The following is a 14,751-nucleotide window of genomic DNA, read 5'->3' on the forward strand; positions in this document are numbered from 1 at the left end:
GGTGTCGGTGACATCGGTGACGTCCACCTGTGCTTTCCGGCGCCTTCGGCGTCGACGTCGTACGATGTACGGCATCTGGTAGCGGTTCTTGCACGTTCGATCCCCTGTGACGTGGGGTCCTCCGCACGCCTCGCACTTCGGGGTGCATTGGTGTTCCTCTTCTTCGTTTTCGGATTTAGTCCTTCCGCAACCGCGACATTTAGCTTCTTTCTTCTACGCTGCTGGTGCAGACATCGGCTCGATGGCCCACGTGACCACACGCGTAGCAAACGTCTACTTGTCGCTTGTAAAGAAAACGTGGCACTATAGGGCCATGCCACATATCACGTTATTGGGTACACGCATGCCTTTGAAGAGAATCACGACCACGTGCGAGTTCTTGATTCGTCTTGCTTCGAGTTCTGTTGGGTTTCTCTCGTTGACAATCATTCTATTGAGCGCTCCGTCGTCATGTGAGGGGTCGATGTTTCTTATAACACCCTTGCATGTGCCTTCGGGGGCTGCAATATACGCCGAGACTTCGTAGGCGCCGTGCTTGGTGTGGATCTTAGAGATTTTTGCATAGGCTATCGCATTACAGTCGTGCGGAGTGGAAATTACCAAAATGTTCTGTACCTTACGGTACAGAACATTTTGTGTGCCCGAACAATTGTTCGGGCACACGGTGTCGTCCTTCGCTTGCTGCTCACTCAGGGCCGCCGCCATGGCTAGTGCTTGAGCGAGGAGTACTACGTCGGCTCTAGCAGTGCCTCCTCTATAGAGGAGGCGCTGGCTCTAGATACGTCGAGGCCTCCCTTGGGGCGCACGATGATCTTGATGTGAATCCTTGGGGAGCTTCGGAAGTCGCGAGGCTGCCGTGACTAATTTAAAATAAATTAATTTATAAATACATAAGTATAAGAATGAAAATAAACAACCAGAGTCAAATTTTCACTTAGGCTGTGGTCAGTGTCTTTCTTGTGCAAGTTAATTCCCAACCAGATGAGCTGTTGTCAAGCCCTTGATTTATGCCACTGTAATATTGCACACATATTAAATTGATAATCATTTAAAGAAGTAATAAATACAGTGCAACAAAATATTTTTGTCAATACATAGCACCAGTACTGGAACAGTTATCCCACCGTTCACAAAGAAATGTATTTGTGCTCTGTATATTGTTCTCCCATACCTTCCTTTTAAACTGCAAGACTAACAGTTCTTGTCTAAGCTCGTGCAAGTATAAGCATTTCTAGTGATCAAGTAGCATCAGCACTCACCAAATTTAATGTGTACCAAAATTTGTAATGAAACATTATTGGAGGTTTTCATACAAAGTCTGACGTCTGCCATTACGCATGTATGGCAGAAAAAGCAACTTTTGATTATGTCCCTTTATTTTTAAGGATACAGCTTAAACAAGTGTTGCAATTCAGTCTAAGCACATACTGAGTGCACATAAAACATTGCAGTCCACTCATTTTGTTCAGCCATTCTGAATGTTTGAGCACCATGCCAGTAAATTGTTATACAATTTCAAAGTCAGCAAGGACCATTGTTTTGTGACACTAGTGGATCAGTATTAGCATACTATACAGTACTATGCATGTCAGCTGTAGCAGTGCACTTATAAGCAGGTCTGTCTGAAATATTGCAACAAATGTACGATTCTATTTCCTTGTTTCACAGGCCATGATAAGATTGCACCTTATGTGCCAGTGGACTTGCACTGGTATGAAAATGCAAAAGCCACATCTACCATTTCCACTAGCAAATACAGCCAATAAATACCACTATCACCTCATGTGAACTGCACTCTAAATGGTTACATGCAGTACTAATGGCAGCAGAACTGAGTGCAAGTGTGTGGAGAGGGCATATTAAGCAAGATAAAACAGCATGCAGAAAGGCTGTTTCCTGTCTCTACACAGACAAAATCTTCCATAATGGCTCATAGATGCTTAAAGGAGCAGTAAAAATATGCAGTTTATTTCATAAATACAAAAATGGTTCAGAATGGTTGCCATGAATATGACTAATACAGTGGGTCCTTAGTAAATGCAACTTCTTTACAGAGAACTTCGAAATCTTAGTTATCAATGCATCTAAAATAAATTTGTCTTAGTTAAAATGGTAATTAAAACGTTTATAAAATACATAAAGGGACCAATTAGCTTTTTTTGAGAGCATTACTAAATGCAGCACATTTAATTTTTAAATAATGTAAACAGCGCAAAGAACAGGCTAGTACTTGTACGGAAATGTGAAACTGGATCGCGGCGTTGCAGTGTTTGAGGATGCCATTGTCGCTGCAAGGCTGCTACAGCAAGACTTTTGCTGCCTGCTTGCAAATAACAATTGTCTGCGTGTGTGTTTCAAGTAAGAATTAACACGTTTTGCAGGCTGGCAAGTCTACATCCACTCATCTGCCATTGTCGGTTAACCCTTTCAGGCGCTGTGTACACCAAGATAGTGCATCAGCAGCAAAAACACTGATGAAAGTAATGATATTTAAAATGTAATGCATATATCTTGAAACACTTATGATTGGAATTGTGCTGCAATTTTAGATAACATGAGTAAAATCTAGTAAAATGAGTGGTTAGATGATTGGGTGTATTTGCTCGGTGTCTGTTGTTGTATGTAGCAGGCTCACTTCTATCAGTTTTTTCACAATGTCATGCACCAGGCATTATTTTCAAGCGGCTGGATAAGCGTTATTCAAGCTTTTCAATACACCAAATAGTTTTTATCATATTTGATGCTCCTGTAGCGAGTTTTTGCATGGAGTCCCCATTCTGTAAACGTACTTGACAAAACTCACTAAAGAATTGAAAATTTTGTTTTTTTTGCAGCTGTACACTTTCTACGATTCTGAAGATGCAAGAAATGTGGTGAAAGTTTGTTTTCAATTAGTACATCGGTTTAATTAGTACATCGCTTAGTGCGTACTTGATCCACGTTCCCCGCCAACTACGTATTAACGAGGTTTTACTGTACCTGGACACTGTTGCTGTTAACTTTCTGTGCAATCCATGTTTCACTACAAAGGATGGCCTTCAAGGGGCCCAGCTTGGTGAAATAACATAGTCCGCGGGTAGCATACGCTGCTGTGAACACCTCAGCCAAGTTTTGCAGTCGTACGCGGTGCGTGGAGCTCGCAAGCGGAGCGCGAAGTCACATTTCTCTCAAACGCTCTCGTTTCAACAGAAGCCATGATCCTCGCTCTATTCTGTGTGCTTTATTTCGTAATAAAGCACATTCCAGTATGCGGCTGCTATTGGTTGCTGCAGTCCGTTACACCGTGGCCGCCACGAGTCCACTGGATAAGCACAATGCGGCTCGCTGAGGACAACCGCGCTTGACTTTCGTTTAGCGCGTCGTAGACATCAAAATTGGAAGTCGTGGCGTCTACGTTGACATCCAAAATGAAATTTGAACTGCGCGCCACGGTGACATTTCCAAGGCGGAGCGTCGTGGCCCCGCCCCACTCTGCCTCGCATTGAAGAAGGATCGAGAGCACAGTGGAGGTCGTGTTTGATTTCCAATAACTGTGCTTCTGCTGAATGCATTAAAGTACTTTTTGCGGCAAATTATTTTAGGAATAGCCTATTTTCACTTCAAATGGCTTTCTCCACTTCACTAAAAAGTGGTTCAGGGTGCCCTGACCAAGCAGGCCAGTAATAGCATCACAACCAGGTTTCTGAAGTGAAATTCAAGAGATGGCACAATCGTAGAGAAGAGACTGGGTTAAACATCCTGGAGCTATAATTGGGCTATGAAAGACAACTGGCAGTTTTTTTGCACATTAGGTGTACACACCTAGGGGGTTTAGTAACTGACATGACAGCAGTGATGAAATTTAGTGCTGTAATTTAAACAGAAATCATCAAAACAAACAAAAAAAAACAAGAAAAAAAAACATGCATAATAAAATGCACAAAGTCAGCAATACAAAAATCAACATTTTTAATTCATTTAGAAAAGTTTTCACTATATACATATGATTTTGTTTGCGCATATCTACAAGTATGTACACATTGAATTCATGATACATGATAACTGTATAGTGTCGCGAAAATGTATGTACAAATCGTTTTATTTACAAAACATCTTTTTATGTAGAGTCACACGAGCAGCAACCAGTCACGACTTCATGATTTCTCCGGATGCATCATCCACAGATGAAAAATGAGGATCAGAAATAAATAAACACCACTTCACAATTTTTTCATATTACACATTATTTGTGAACCTATTTACATATTATACAGGCACCTATATACACCGAGATTTGCACAATGTGACACTTCAGTGAGCAAGTTCTTGAATCACTGCAGTGGTGGTCCATTCACACCAGGATGCAAAAATGAACAGCTTGCACCAAACCGGCACTGTGAGGTCATATAGTACTTGCAGGGTACACGGGGTGGATGGTTTCTCATGCGAGAATCTGAAATAAAGCAAAGGAATGGCTTATTACTGCATGTTTTACTGATTCACTTGCAGGTGGCTTTGGATGTGCATACAATTACATAATGATGTTCGATGAAGCTTGTTCAAAATAAAAAGAGAAATACAGCAGCCAATGTGCCATTAAAAACACACATCTGTATGCTACAAGTTATCATATACCTTTGCACGTAGTGCCGCTGATACCTGAATAAATACAATTGCAACTGCGTCATGCCACATAAAGGGTGGTGACAATTTGTGCAATCAAGTACACGAAGAAATTATGAAGGGACAATTAAGCTGAGCACAATAACAGACATTTAACCTCATGAACGAGAATGCAGCTAGCTAGGTAACATAGTTGTCTGCAGGATAGCTTTTGGCTGCATGTGCATAGCGTGATGTTTTGCATGGCTAAAGAAGTGTGGCTTGTTAAATCTTGTTGCTGGATGAGTTGGTTATATAGGATAGTTTACTTAATGCACCATAAAAAGACATGACATGTTTGGCAGGACAGGTGCTAAGCTTTAATGAGCTTATTTTCAGGCCAGAATCTGACACGCACAAATACATGTGCATGTACTGTATTTGGCAATCAAGCACCCACATCACAACAACATGTCAAACATTTAACTCAAATTTGCTGCTGAAAAGATATGCAGATGTATCACTAATACAATTTGTGCCTCTTTTATTTACATGAAATGCTGTCAAATACTCCACCTGCCAAACCAATATATTAACCTTACTTAGCCACATCTCACACTTGCAAGCAATGCAGTGAATGCACTGGTAAGTGCACATTACTGCTGGCTGCATTGCTCGCATTTGCGAGCTGTGGCTCAGTGAAATTAAGGTAATAAGCAGAAGTAAAGACGTTGACTACAGAGCTGCTGGGCGGCATTTCATATTCAGAAATTGCCGGCCAACAGCGTTGAGACACTCCTATGCCCATGTAGTCCCTCTCACATGCGGGAAGAAGCTCACTAAACACTGTGCAGCTTCCTCAAGCAGTTGGACCTTGCCAACCGGTCGGGTGACAAACTGAGGAAGTCACTTCACAAGGGTACTATGGATAAAATTTTACCTAGACTCTATATTGTGTATATGTAACAGTTGCCATCCTTTACCCTATCCTCCCTCCCCATTCTTTACCTCAACCCGCTGCTGCTCAGGTGTCAGCAGCGAAAGCTAGAGTTACAGGGCTGTCAGCACTAGTTTACCTCTCTTCCTTTTATTAAAAACAAACTACATACACACATTAAGAAAAAAGGCAACAAATTATATTGATGATGCATCTATTTGATAATCAGTTTGGCAATGAATTCCAGTTGTTAGACACGTGCCAGTGATGGGTGCTTGATTGCAGAAATATATAAAGACAAACACAAGCAGCAATTGTATTCAGTCGACACTCATTACAACCAGCAAAAAAGGTTCATTATATCTGAAGTCCGTTCTATACAAAATTAGGGTCGCAGTATGTTGTGAAATGGTGAAACTTCGCATATACCGCAGTCTAAACTGTAAGCGAATGCAAAAACAATAAAAAAACATTGAAATTAAAATACAACTATAGATAAATGGGTTTATGCGGTAATCTTGAACTACGTGAACGTCTTCCTGTTCGCCATTTTCTGGACGTTGGTTGCTGACAAATGGCAGTTTCCCCCCACTAGAGCATATTGTCACGAGCGGCGATCTTGTGGTTGCACAACGGCAAGATTAATGGCCGGCACAATGGCGAAGTCGACCAGCCAGCGCTGCTGTGTCGACCGCCCAGCCCAAACACGTGCCTCGCAGTCTGGATGTCACAAATAGCAGCACGTCTTATTCTTTGAGTCAGTTGATGTGATGAGAAATAAAGCATTATCAAAACGGTACATTTTGCAATAGTCGGTGATTGTTTTTAAAATGCCGTATGCTATAGCGTCGTGTCGAAGCTGGTTAGGCCTAGCAGCACCCTCAGCATTTGCTTGGCACTGAGTCGACAAAGGTGGGTGGCGGTAGTCCGCTGGCGTGGTCGACACAAAAACTATCCACCAGCAGAGTGGTGCGCGGCACACCATTGCGGGAAGCTTGCCGCCAGTGTAGTTGTTGCTTAAAAAGTGCACTTTTGCAAATTGTGCAATTGGCTGGAAATAGTTCTCTGCAGCACACCCCACATGCACTAGTTGCGTTCAGTGCCCTGCCACACGCATCGCTGCAGCAAAGTATGTTTCATTTGCGCCACGTAGACAAAACTTGCATAAAAAGTTGTCTGTTGTAGTCGATAGTCCGTAATAGCCGGGTCTGTTGAAAGTGGAATTGGCTGCATTGATAATATAGGCAGACAAAACTAAGTGAGCAAAATAGACTGTTATATTCGAATGTATGTCGTATGTGGATCAGTTTTAATGGGTATGGACTGTACCTAGTAATCTATAAGACTATGGGCTGCAAATAAACGAAATGAATTTTGGCGCCTGTCCTGTCCTCCTCTTTGTGTCGCCATCTTTTTATTGCACCAATATGTATCAAGTACTGGCTGATTCATGCATAATGTTAGCAGTGCTCACTTCTTCCATGAGGTGGTCCTCCACGAGGCATGTCCATCATGTGCTGGCCCCCTACACCACCGGCTCCCATTAGTGGTCCTGCCATGCCCATGTGTGGACCGCCCATGCCTGGATGGTGTCCTCGGTTGTAGTACTCTGGCCCATCCTGAGGCATGCCAGGGTGCATCATGCCCCAGTCCCCAGCATTGGCCCCTGCACCATGGGGGTGCATTGGACCACCGGCTCCCATGGGGAAGCCTGCAGCTCCACCAATGCCCATTGGAGGACCCATCATCCCTATGCCTAGAAAAGAACAGGTACATCAAGGTTACTATTGATAAAAATGGAAAAACTGTCTCCATTCAACAGTAGCACGAAGCTAGAAAGGAAACCAGTACGGGTTTCCCAGAATAAAAGCTTTGCAGTGGAAAAAAAAAATTGCCCTGGTCCGAGGCTCAAACTCAGGGCCAACACCTCCTGATCTAAGAAGGAGCCTAGCAGATTGAAAGGCGGGGCCAAATTAATCGACAACAGCAACTGCAGGCACACTGAATAAGGCAAATCAGTACAGCGGAAATCTGCAAGGTAGAGAAAGGTAGAACTTCCTCCACCTTGCGAATTTCAGAAATTATTTGCCATTAACGCAACTATTACATCAAAGTTTCTGGCAGTCTGTCTTATGTAAATGCTAAATGAGCTGCATTGCTTTCAGCAAAAACCTTCTCGTAAATATTCCTGCAACATTTGCAAAATTGTAACATAAACCCAAATTTGTAAACCTCAGGAAAAATTTCGGATAGTTGGAAGGTATGCATATTATAAAAGGAGACTTCACAGGGAAAACTGTAGCAAAATTCTGTCACTCCATGAAATTTGTTCCCAAATTACATCATATAGTCTGCCGGATGATCTCCAAGCTCTTATGCCACCAATAAAATAAAGGAAGAAAATGATTTTATAAATTTATGACAAGTGTATTTAAAGAACAGGCAACAGATATATGCAAGTATATTCAGGATGTTTTTTCTTATGTGAAACACATATATTATGCAGAACATTTATTCAAAAGCTATTGCTGATGTAGTATATACATTACCGTATTTTTGCACGTATAACCCACACCAAAAATTCAAAAATGTTAATGATGTGCGGGTTATACGCGAATTTTACTTGAAGGTGTGGCTACACGGCAGCGTGGCGCGAGCTGCCGTGTAGCCACACCTTGAGGCAAAGTTCTCCGCCATTTAGTTTCATTATCTCCTAGGGAATCCCACCCTCTCCCCCACCACTGCATGTTCAAGCTCCCTTCTCTCTTCCTTTATGGTCGTCCATTCTCTTCTTTACGGGTCGGGATTTTGCTAATAGTACATGTGGCGCTGGCGAACTCGTACGTCACCTGTTCCCATGGCGCTCCCTCCTTCCACGCGAAACGCTTCCACGATACGGCGGAGAGAGAAATCGCCGTTGCCCATGCGAGGGCTGCTCCGGCTGCACTGTCATCCTCTGTCACGTGAATGCTAGCTACGCCTGCTAAGCGATCCGATTCACATCAGATGTCACGTGACCGACTCGTCCGTGATCACGTCCGCCTTATGTGAATACAGCTTTATCAGCATCGCTGAAGAGGGTGGAATAGAGCTGCTGGTCGAAGATACTACTACGTGGACAAGTCATGAATCCGTGGATAGACTGTTTTTGCAAATATTTGGGCGTTGTTGCATGCAGTTATTTCTACGGGTTATACGTGCGGATATGTTTTTTTTTTTTTTTTTTTCACGACTGTTGTAAATGGGGGTGCGGGTTATAAGCGGTGGCGGGTTATACACAGAAAAATACGGTACTTCTAATATACATCAAATCAACATAGAAAAGACAGCGCTCCTAATTTGTGCATTCACTGCGAAATTAGGGTGTGGAAGAACTACACTGGAAGCTGGACAAATCTTGGCTCACCTTGGTTTGGCATGGAATTGCCATGCATGAAAGGCGGCCCATTGGGGTCTCCTCCCATGGGTATACTCCCTGGGTGCATCCCAGCCTGCCCTCCATCTGGCCCCATTACACCCATCATGGCCAGTGCCTGTTGCTGCTGAATGTCGGCCGCAATCTGACCACTGCCATGATGCAGGCCAGCCAAATTTTGGAGGAGGGCTCCCTGCTGCTGCTGCTGCATGGGACCACCACCCTGGAATTGTCCCTGTAGGAGGCCACCCTGAAGCTGCTGCTGCTGCACCCCCTGGTGTGAAGAGGCACTTCCTTGAGGCTGCTGACCCTTGGAAGCTATGGACAGCACCAGATTTGACAAGATAGGTGGCAGGCTGCTGGATTTGGGAAGCTCCATGTGCGAGTAGTCCAATGTACCTCCCGGGCTGTTTTCCTGCATTGGACAAATTCTCGGTCACTTCCACTGCATATTGACTGGTGAAACCAACAGAAATTGATTTGTGGAATGAAACATGTGGCTGAGCATATTTCTGCAGGTGATCTTTATTTAGGCTTTCTTTCTTTCTTTTTTTTTTGCTTTTTTTCCCCCCTCATATCACTTTTAAAGAGGCCCTGAAACACTTTTTGAACATAGTAAGAAAACATTGCCGATCTGTTGTAGAGGCTGCTGTGCACATGTGAGCCAAATAATAACTGCCCTGCATGCAGCAGGGAATTTAGAATCTCAGGTCAAACACGGCGAAAAACAGTTTGCCCTCAATGCCGTCACATAGAAAGCAGCTGGCCAACCAACGCTATTGGCTGATTTTGTGACCGCAAAAGCATTCTCAGTAATACATAATTGCTAATTTTGAGTTAAATAAATGAAAAATATATACCTCTACGATCTCAAAGTGACAGAAAAATCAGTTAATCTTTGCACTGCATGTAGCTGTGTCTGCTGTGCGTGGCTTCTGAGATGGCAGCGGCGAGCTGTGTAGCGTAGTCTACTGTGGCTGCCACAGGGTGCCGCAACAAGCCCTTTCGCCGCCGCGACACTCAACTTCCAGCTGGGGCTTTGCCCTCTTGGCTTCTTCGCTGTGTAGCTTCTAACGTGCTAGCGGAGACGAAGGAAGAGAAAGCCAGGTATTGTTGCGATAACTCCACTTATAGTTGAAGGCCTTGAAAAAAATTTTCCGGCAGGAGATTCGCGAGACGACTGCCTTTAATAGTGATGCCATTCTATGATTACACAGAAAAGTGTTTCAGGGCCCCTTTAAGTTCATGTATGACAGCAGAAAAGCTACATCAACAAATGTCTACAGGCATTCAAAATTTTGGGGGGGAAATTTGCCAAGAGTGCACACCTTTTGTGGAGTAGACACCACCTTATTAACAATGATCTACCTTCAGTGCCTCTGGTGGAATATCAAAGCAGTGGGAGAGGAGAATAAATGAGGTTGAGATGGCCACCCCAAGGGCCATTGCGGAAGCGTTGAAAAGTACTATGTAGGAGACTATACTTGTAGTGTATGGTAACTTGCACTGCCACAATAGGGTGGCATAGGTATTGCAGAAAATTTGGGAGAGCAGAGAGGCATGAAATAGACACCTAGATAAGATTTAAAAACTTGTAGAGCAAAAAAATAAGTTCACTTACATCTTCAAGGGGGATGATCTTCAGCTCTTGTGAAGACAATTGTTCAGGGTCAGGTTCATATGGAGAGTCTGGAATCCTGCGAAGAAATATTTAACATTACAATTTACAAACTTCACAGAAACTGATGCGTGCTCACATGGGAACAAGAGAGGAACATCTGCTGCCTCTTTTCAGACTGCTGACAACATAGCTTTGACAGTAGTACGAGACCTGACATGCTAATTTCTAGACAACAAGTTATACCTGTTTTTGCAATGACGTCATAAATGATAATTTCTGCTAACCTCTAAGGTTGAATGAAAAAGGTAAGCGTGTGATTCAGACACATGAAAATGCAGCTCTTACTGGCACTTGTTCAATGATAGCTCAACATATTTTTAGTTCACTTACATTTCTTTTGAGAAATAGATTTCCTGTAATGTTTTCTGCTGCCGAAGCTTCTGTGTTTCCTTTTCCTGGCTGTTGGCACCTGGCTCAGCAAGAGGTTCAGGCAGTGTCAATCGCCGAGGTGGTCGAAATGGAATGGCCTCCTCCATTCGGTCGCCCATCAGCCTACGGGCTGTCTCAACTGCTTGCCTCTCGCGCTTCATTTCTAGGGTCTTCATGTCACCAAAGTTGTGCAAGTTATTGACGTTCACTGTAGAAAAGAGGTAAAACAAAGGTTTTGCAATCAAGCTTCACTTGTTAAGGCTTACTGAATAATAGCTACATTCGGCATCACACATCATAACACAACACTAAAATGTTATAATGAACTATGTTCCTTTCCTCAGCACATTATTAGCCTTTTCAGCTCTGAAGAAATGAAAATATTACAGAACCTCAAATTCTTATGTGAGGATAATTTTTCTTTTCATGTAAATTCCCATGCTAAAACACTTAGTTTAGCCAGAAATGTCACTTAATATAGAAGCACCAGTGATAGGCCTCACTGCACAACACCAGTTGCCAGAGTATGCTTCGGTGACATCTCTAATGCCTCAAAAACCAAAACATCATTTTTGAAACTTGTTCTCTAATCAATATGAACTCTGCAAATATGTACACATAGTTCATACTAATACATTGTGCCTTGTATACACTAGATTTGTTATTCTTTCCATAATTTATGATTTGTGGACTCATTTCAAACATTTTACTTGAACTATTTGAACGTACATGCTTTTTTTTTTTCATCTTCTCTTGCAATGTGGACAAACCAAAACACTGTCAACAGTAGACAGTCCCCAAAAATTGGCAAAGCCAATGACAAAACAAAATGCTAGTCCTTCAAATGGCATCTACAGATCTTCAACCACCTTCTAGTATGCTTTTGAAGAGGCCTGCTGCCACAGACTGTTAAAAGTGAATGAAAATGTCTAGGCAAGGTAGACTTGCTTGCATAAATACAACTTTTAGTCCTGTGGAGATTCTTGTAGGCATTACAGCAACAGAACAAAAAACACACAGAAGCTTCACTAATTCTAATAGATTGTACCTAACACAGTCAGGATAATTTCTAGCTTTAACCACTGCAAGATGCTGTCTTTATCCCCTTCAGATGCTTTGTGTACAAGTGTTCAGACCAAGAAAGTGCCTCAAAATCACAAGCATTATGCAGGTTATGTTTTGAATGTCTTGCATACGTCTCCAGACACTTGTGATCAGACCTGTGCTCAAGTTTATAAATAACACCACGTGTGTTATTAAAAAAGAGTTACAATAAACTAGTGAGTTTCCTTCAAAAACTAGTATGTTGTCATGTAACTGGTTCTCTTTCCCTGCTTTTGACAGTAATAATTTGCACTAGGCCAATTTTTGAAGTAGCTTGTTGTTTTCAAAGCATAATCTATGTGAAATAGTCTACATCTGGTTTCCACACCTCAAGTATTCTTTAGAATTCAGCACGGAGTCCATACTTGTGGATGCAACAGAACTCAATAAAACTTAAACATTCAAAATCTGTTCTGCTGCTTCAAGTTTTTAATATTGCTGAATATTACAGAAATTTCCTAAAACTAAATTTCGAACAAATAGAACCAACTGGTGCCTGAAGAGGATATGTAAAGATATGTAACTCACCTCTCTCAGTCTCATCTAGCTCGAAGTAGTGGAACTGCTTCAGCTTGCTTTCCTCCACCCAGCGCACAGACTTCTTGGTCTTTTTTCGTGTCATTGAAAGTATTGAAGTTGGCCTATCTGATGATGATACATCACCCTCACTGCCCTTCTCTTCACCTTCATTTTCCTTGTTAGCAGTTTCACCTTTGCTGTCCCCTTCTGAAGCCTTGCTGACTTCCTGGCCTTCACTTGTTGTTCCTTCTTCCTCTCCTGTAGCTGTTGGAGTTGGTGGCGAATCCTCTCTTTCTGGGGATTCAACACCCTCTCCATCAGATTTGCCTTCAACTGCTGTGGCCTGTCCCCTCTTCCTCCGCTTCACTCTCTTTCCAATATCATCCTCCTCCTCCTCCTCCTCCTCTTCTTTCTTTGTAGCTTCTTTTGTCTTCTCGCTGTCCGTTTCCCTTGCGGCCTCTGCAGTGTCCAGTGTGTCCTTGTAGAACTGGAACTTTGGCGCAGCAGGCGTGGGGCTGGTGGGAGAATTGGAAGCAGCGTTCTTGCCACCTCCAGGGCTCACAGCTGTGGCGGCACCAGAAGGCTTGCGCTTGCGCCGTGCGGCTGTTGTGGTTGATGGTGCAGGAGCTGCCGTAAGAGCATCCATGAATCCGCCATCCTCATGCAGTACATGAACAGGTTTTGGTGCAATTAGCCGAATTCCAGGGCCCGCTGTGTCACGTCCATCACCACCCATGGATACAAGACTTGAGGGCTTCACCCTTCTCTCAGCATGTACTGTCGGAGCAAGCTTTTGTCGTGCCGACAAAACTGCATTTTTATCAACAGCTGGCCGGCTCACTTTCTTGGTACCTGCTTTTGTGGGTGGTGGCAGGGGTGCCTCCTCTAGGCCTGTAGATCGGAATCGTGTTTGAAAGGTCTTCACTGTTTTAGGACGATCAACAACTTTAGGCTTCTTAGCTGGCACTTCCTTCGGTGTTGAAGTGGTCTCCTTTTCAGAGGATCCACTTGATGAAGGGCTTTTAGAAGGGCCATGTGTGCCACTAGAGGTATTGCTATTTTCACTGCTAGACTCATCTATGGAACCCTTTGAGCGGTCCTTCTTCACAAGAGTGGCCTTTGAAGCATTTGCAGAAGCTGATGACGACTTTTTCTTTTTCTTGACTGTGGCATCAGCCTCCCGGGCAGGTTTGACCGCCTCCTTGGAATCACCCTTGATCAGCTTCATCCAGCCACTAACAACCTTCTCAGCTGTTAAACGCACATTTTCATCGCTGCTTTTCATCAGACTTTTAATAAGTTTAGGACTACTGTTCTCTTTGAGTCGTTCCAGTGACATAGGAAGAATCTGAAACAGATATGCACAAACAAAATGACATATGAGCATTGATTCATGCATGTTTAGAAATGCAAAAGCTCAAATTAAAGATGCACAACACACATCTTATTAGATTACACATTCCATTTGTTCATTGTTTGCTTTTACGTTGCGAAGTGCATCAATATTCCATTTGAATTTAGTTTTTCAACCTATGTGTCTAGATGTATGCCAAACTACACAGCAGTTGCTAGCAATGAATGCAAGATGTGTAGTACCTACACAGTATTACTTTAAGCACTTGCAATTTAGAGCAGGGCCTACACCTTCTTTTAGCTGCAACAAATGCTTTTCAGCCAGGTGGGATCTAACATAATGAAGAAACTGCAAATTCTCACTCAGGTTTCAGATGTGCTTATGTGCAGAGTTCAAATAGGCTACTCCAATTCCTACACATGAGAACACGGCAGCAGCAGTTGCATACCTGGCACAGCTTAAGCAGCTCACAGAGGAATGGCATGTTCTCAGCAGTCTTAGCTTCCTGCAGCCACATGTGAATTGTAGACCAACCGTCCAGCTCTAGAAACACCTCCAAGATGTCTGGCGAGGTAGCACGCAGCACATTGCAGTAGATGCACCGGCTCACCAGCTTACGTGAGAACTTTTTCATAAGGCTGCAGGTACACAAAGGAGAAAAATTAGTCTAGCACACCGTCTGCCACAAGCACGACAATCTGTTTCACTAGCATGGTTGCAGATTCACAATTAATGTGGTAGTGCATAGCCCACAACTTCACTGTAGGCTACGAGATATGTGGTAGTGGAGG

At 43.2% G+C, this 14,751-nt stretch overlaps 1 protein-coding gene across 2 annotated transcripts in view; it reads right to left on the reverse strand.

Moving 5' to 3' along the window:
• Window positions 1–3,931: 3,931 nt before the first annotated feature.
• Window positions 3,932–14,751, reverse strand: part of LOC119436611 (serine/threonine-protein phosphatase 1 regulatory subunit 10-like) — a 55,381-nt gene continuing 44,561 nt past the window's right edge. For both annotated transcript variants that reach the window (XM_049659027.1, XM_037703516.2), the window contains 7 exons: window positions 14,409–14,598; window positions 12,616–13,954; window positions 10,945–11,191; window positions 10,555–10,630; window positions 8,925–9,348; window positions 6,993–7,274; window positions 3,932–4,432 (listed from right to left, as the gene is read on the reverse strand). In XM_049659027.1, the coding sequence (XP_049514984.1) occupies window positions 4,311–4,432; window positions 6,993–7,274; window positions 8,925–9,348; window positions 10,555–10,630; window positions 10,945–11,191; window positions 12,616–13,954; window positions 14,409–14,598 (2,680 nt within the window). In that variant the 3' untranslated portion in view covers window positions 3,932–4,310. The remainder of the gene's footprint in view (window positions 4,433–6,992; window positions 7,275–8,924; window positions 9,349–10,554; window positions 10,631–10,944; window positions 11,192–12,615; window positions 13,955–14,408; window positions 14,599–14,751) is intronic.

Source organism: Dermacentor silvarum, chromosome 1 (assembly GCF_013339745.2).
Source record: "Dermacentor silvarum isolate Dsil-2018 chromosome 1, BIME_Dsil_1.4, whole genome shotgun sequence".
Classification (NCBI taxonomy): Eukaryota; Metazoa; Arthropoda; class Arachnida; order Ixodida; family Ixodidae; genus Dermacentor; species Dermacentor silvarum.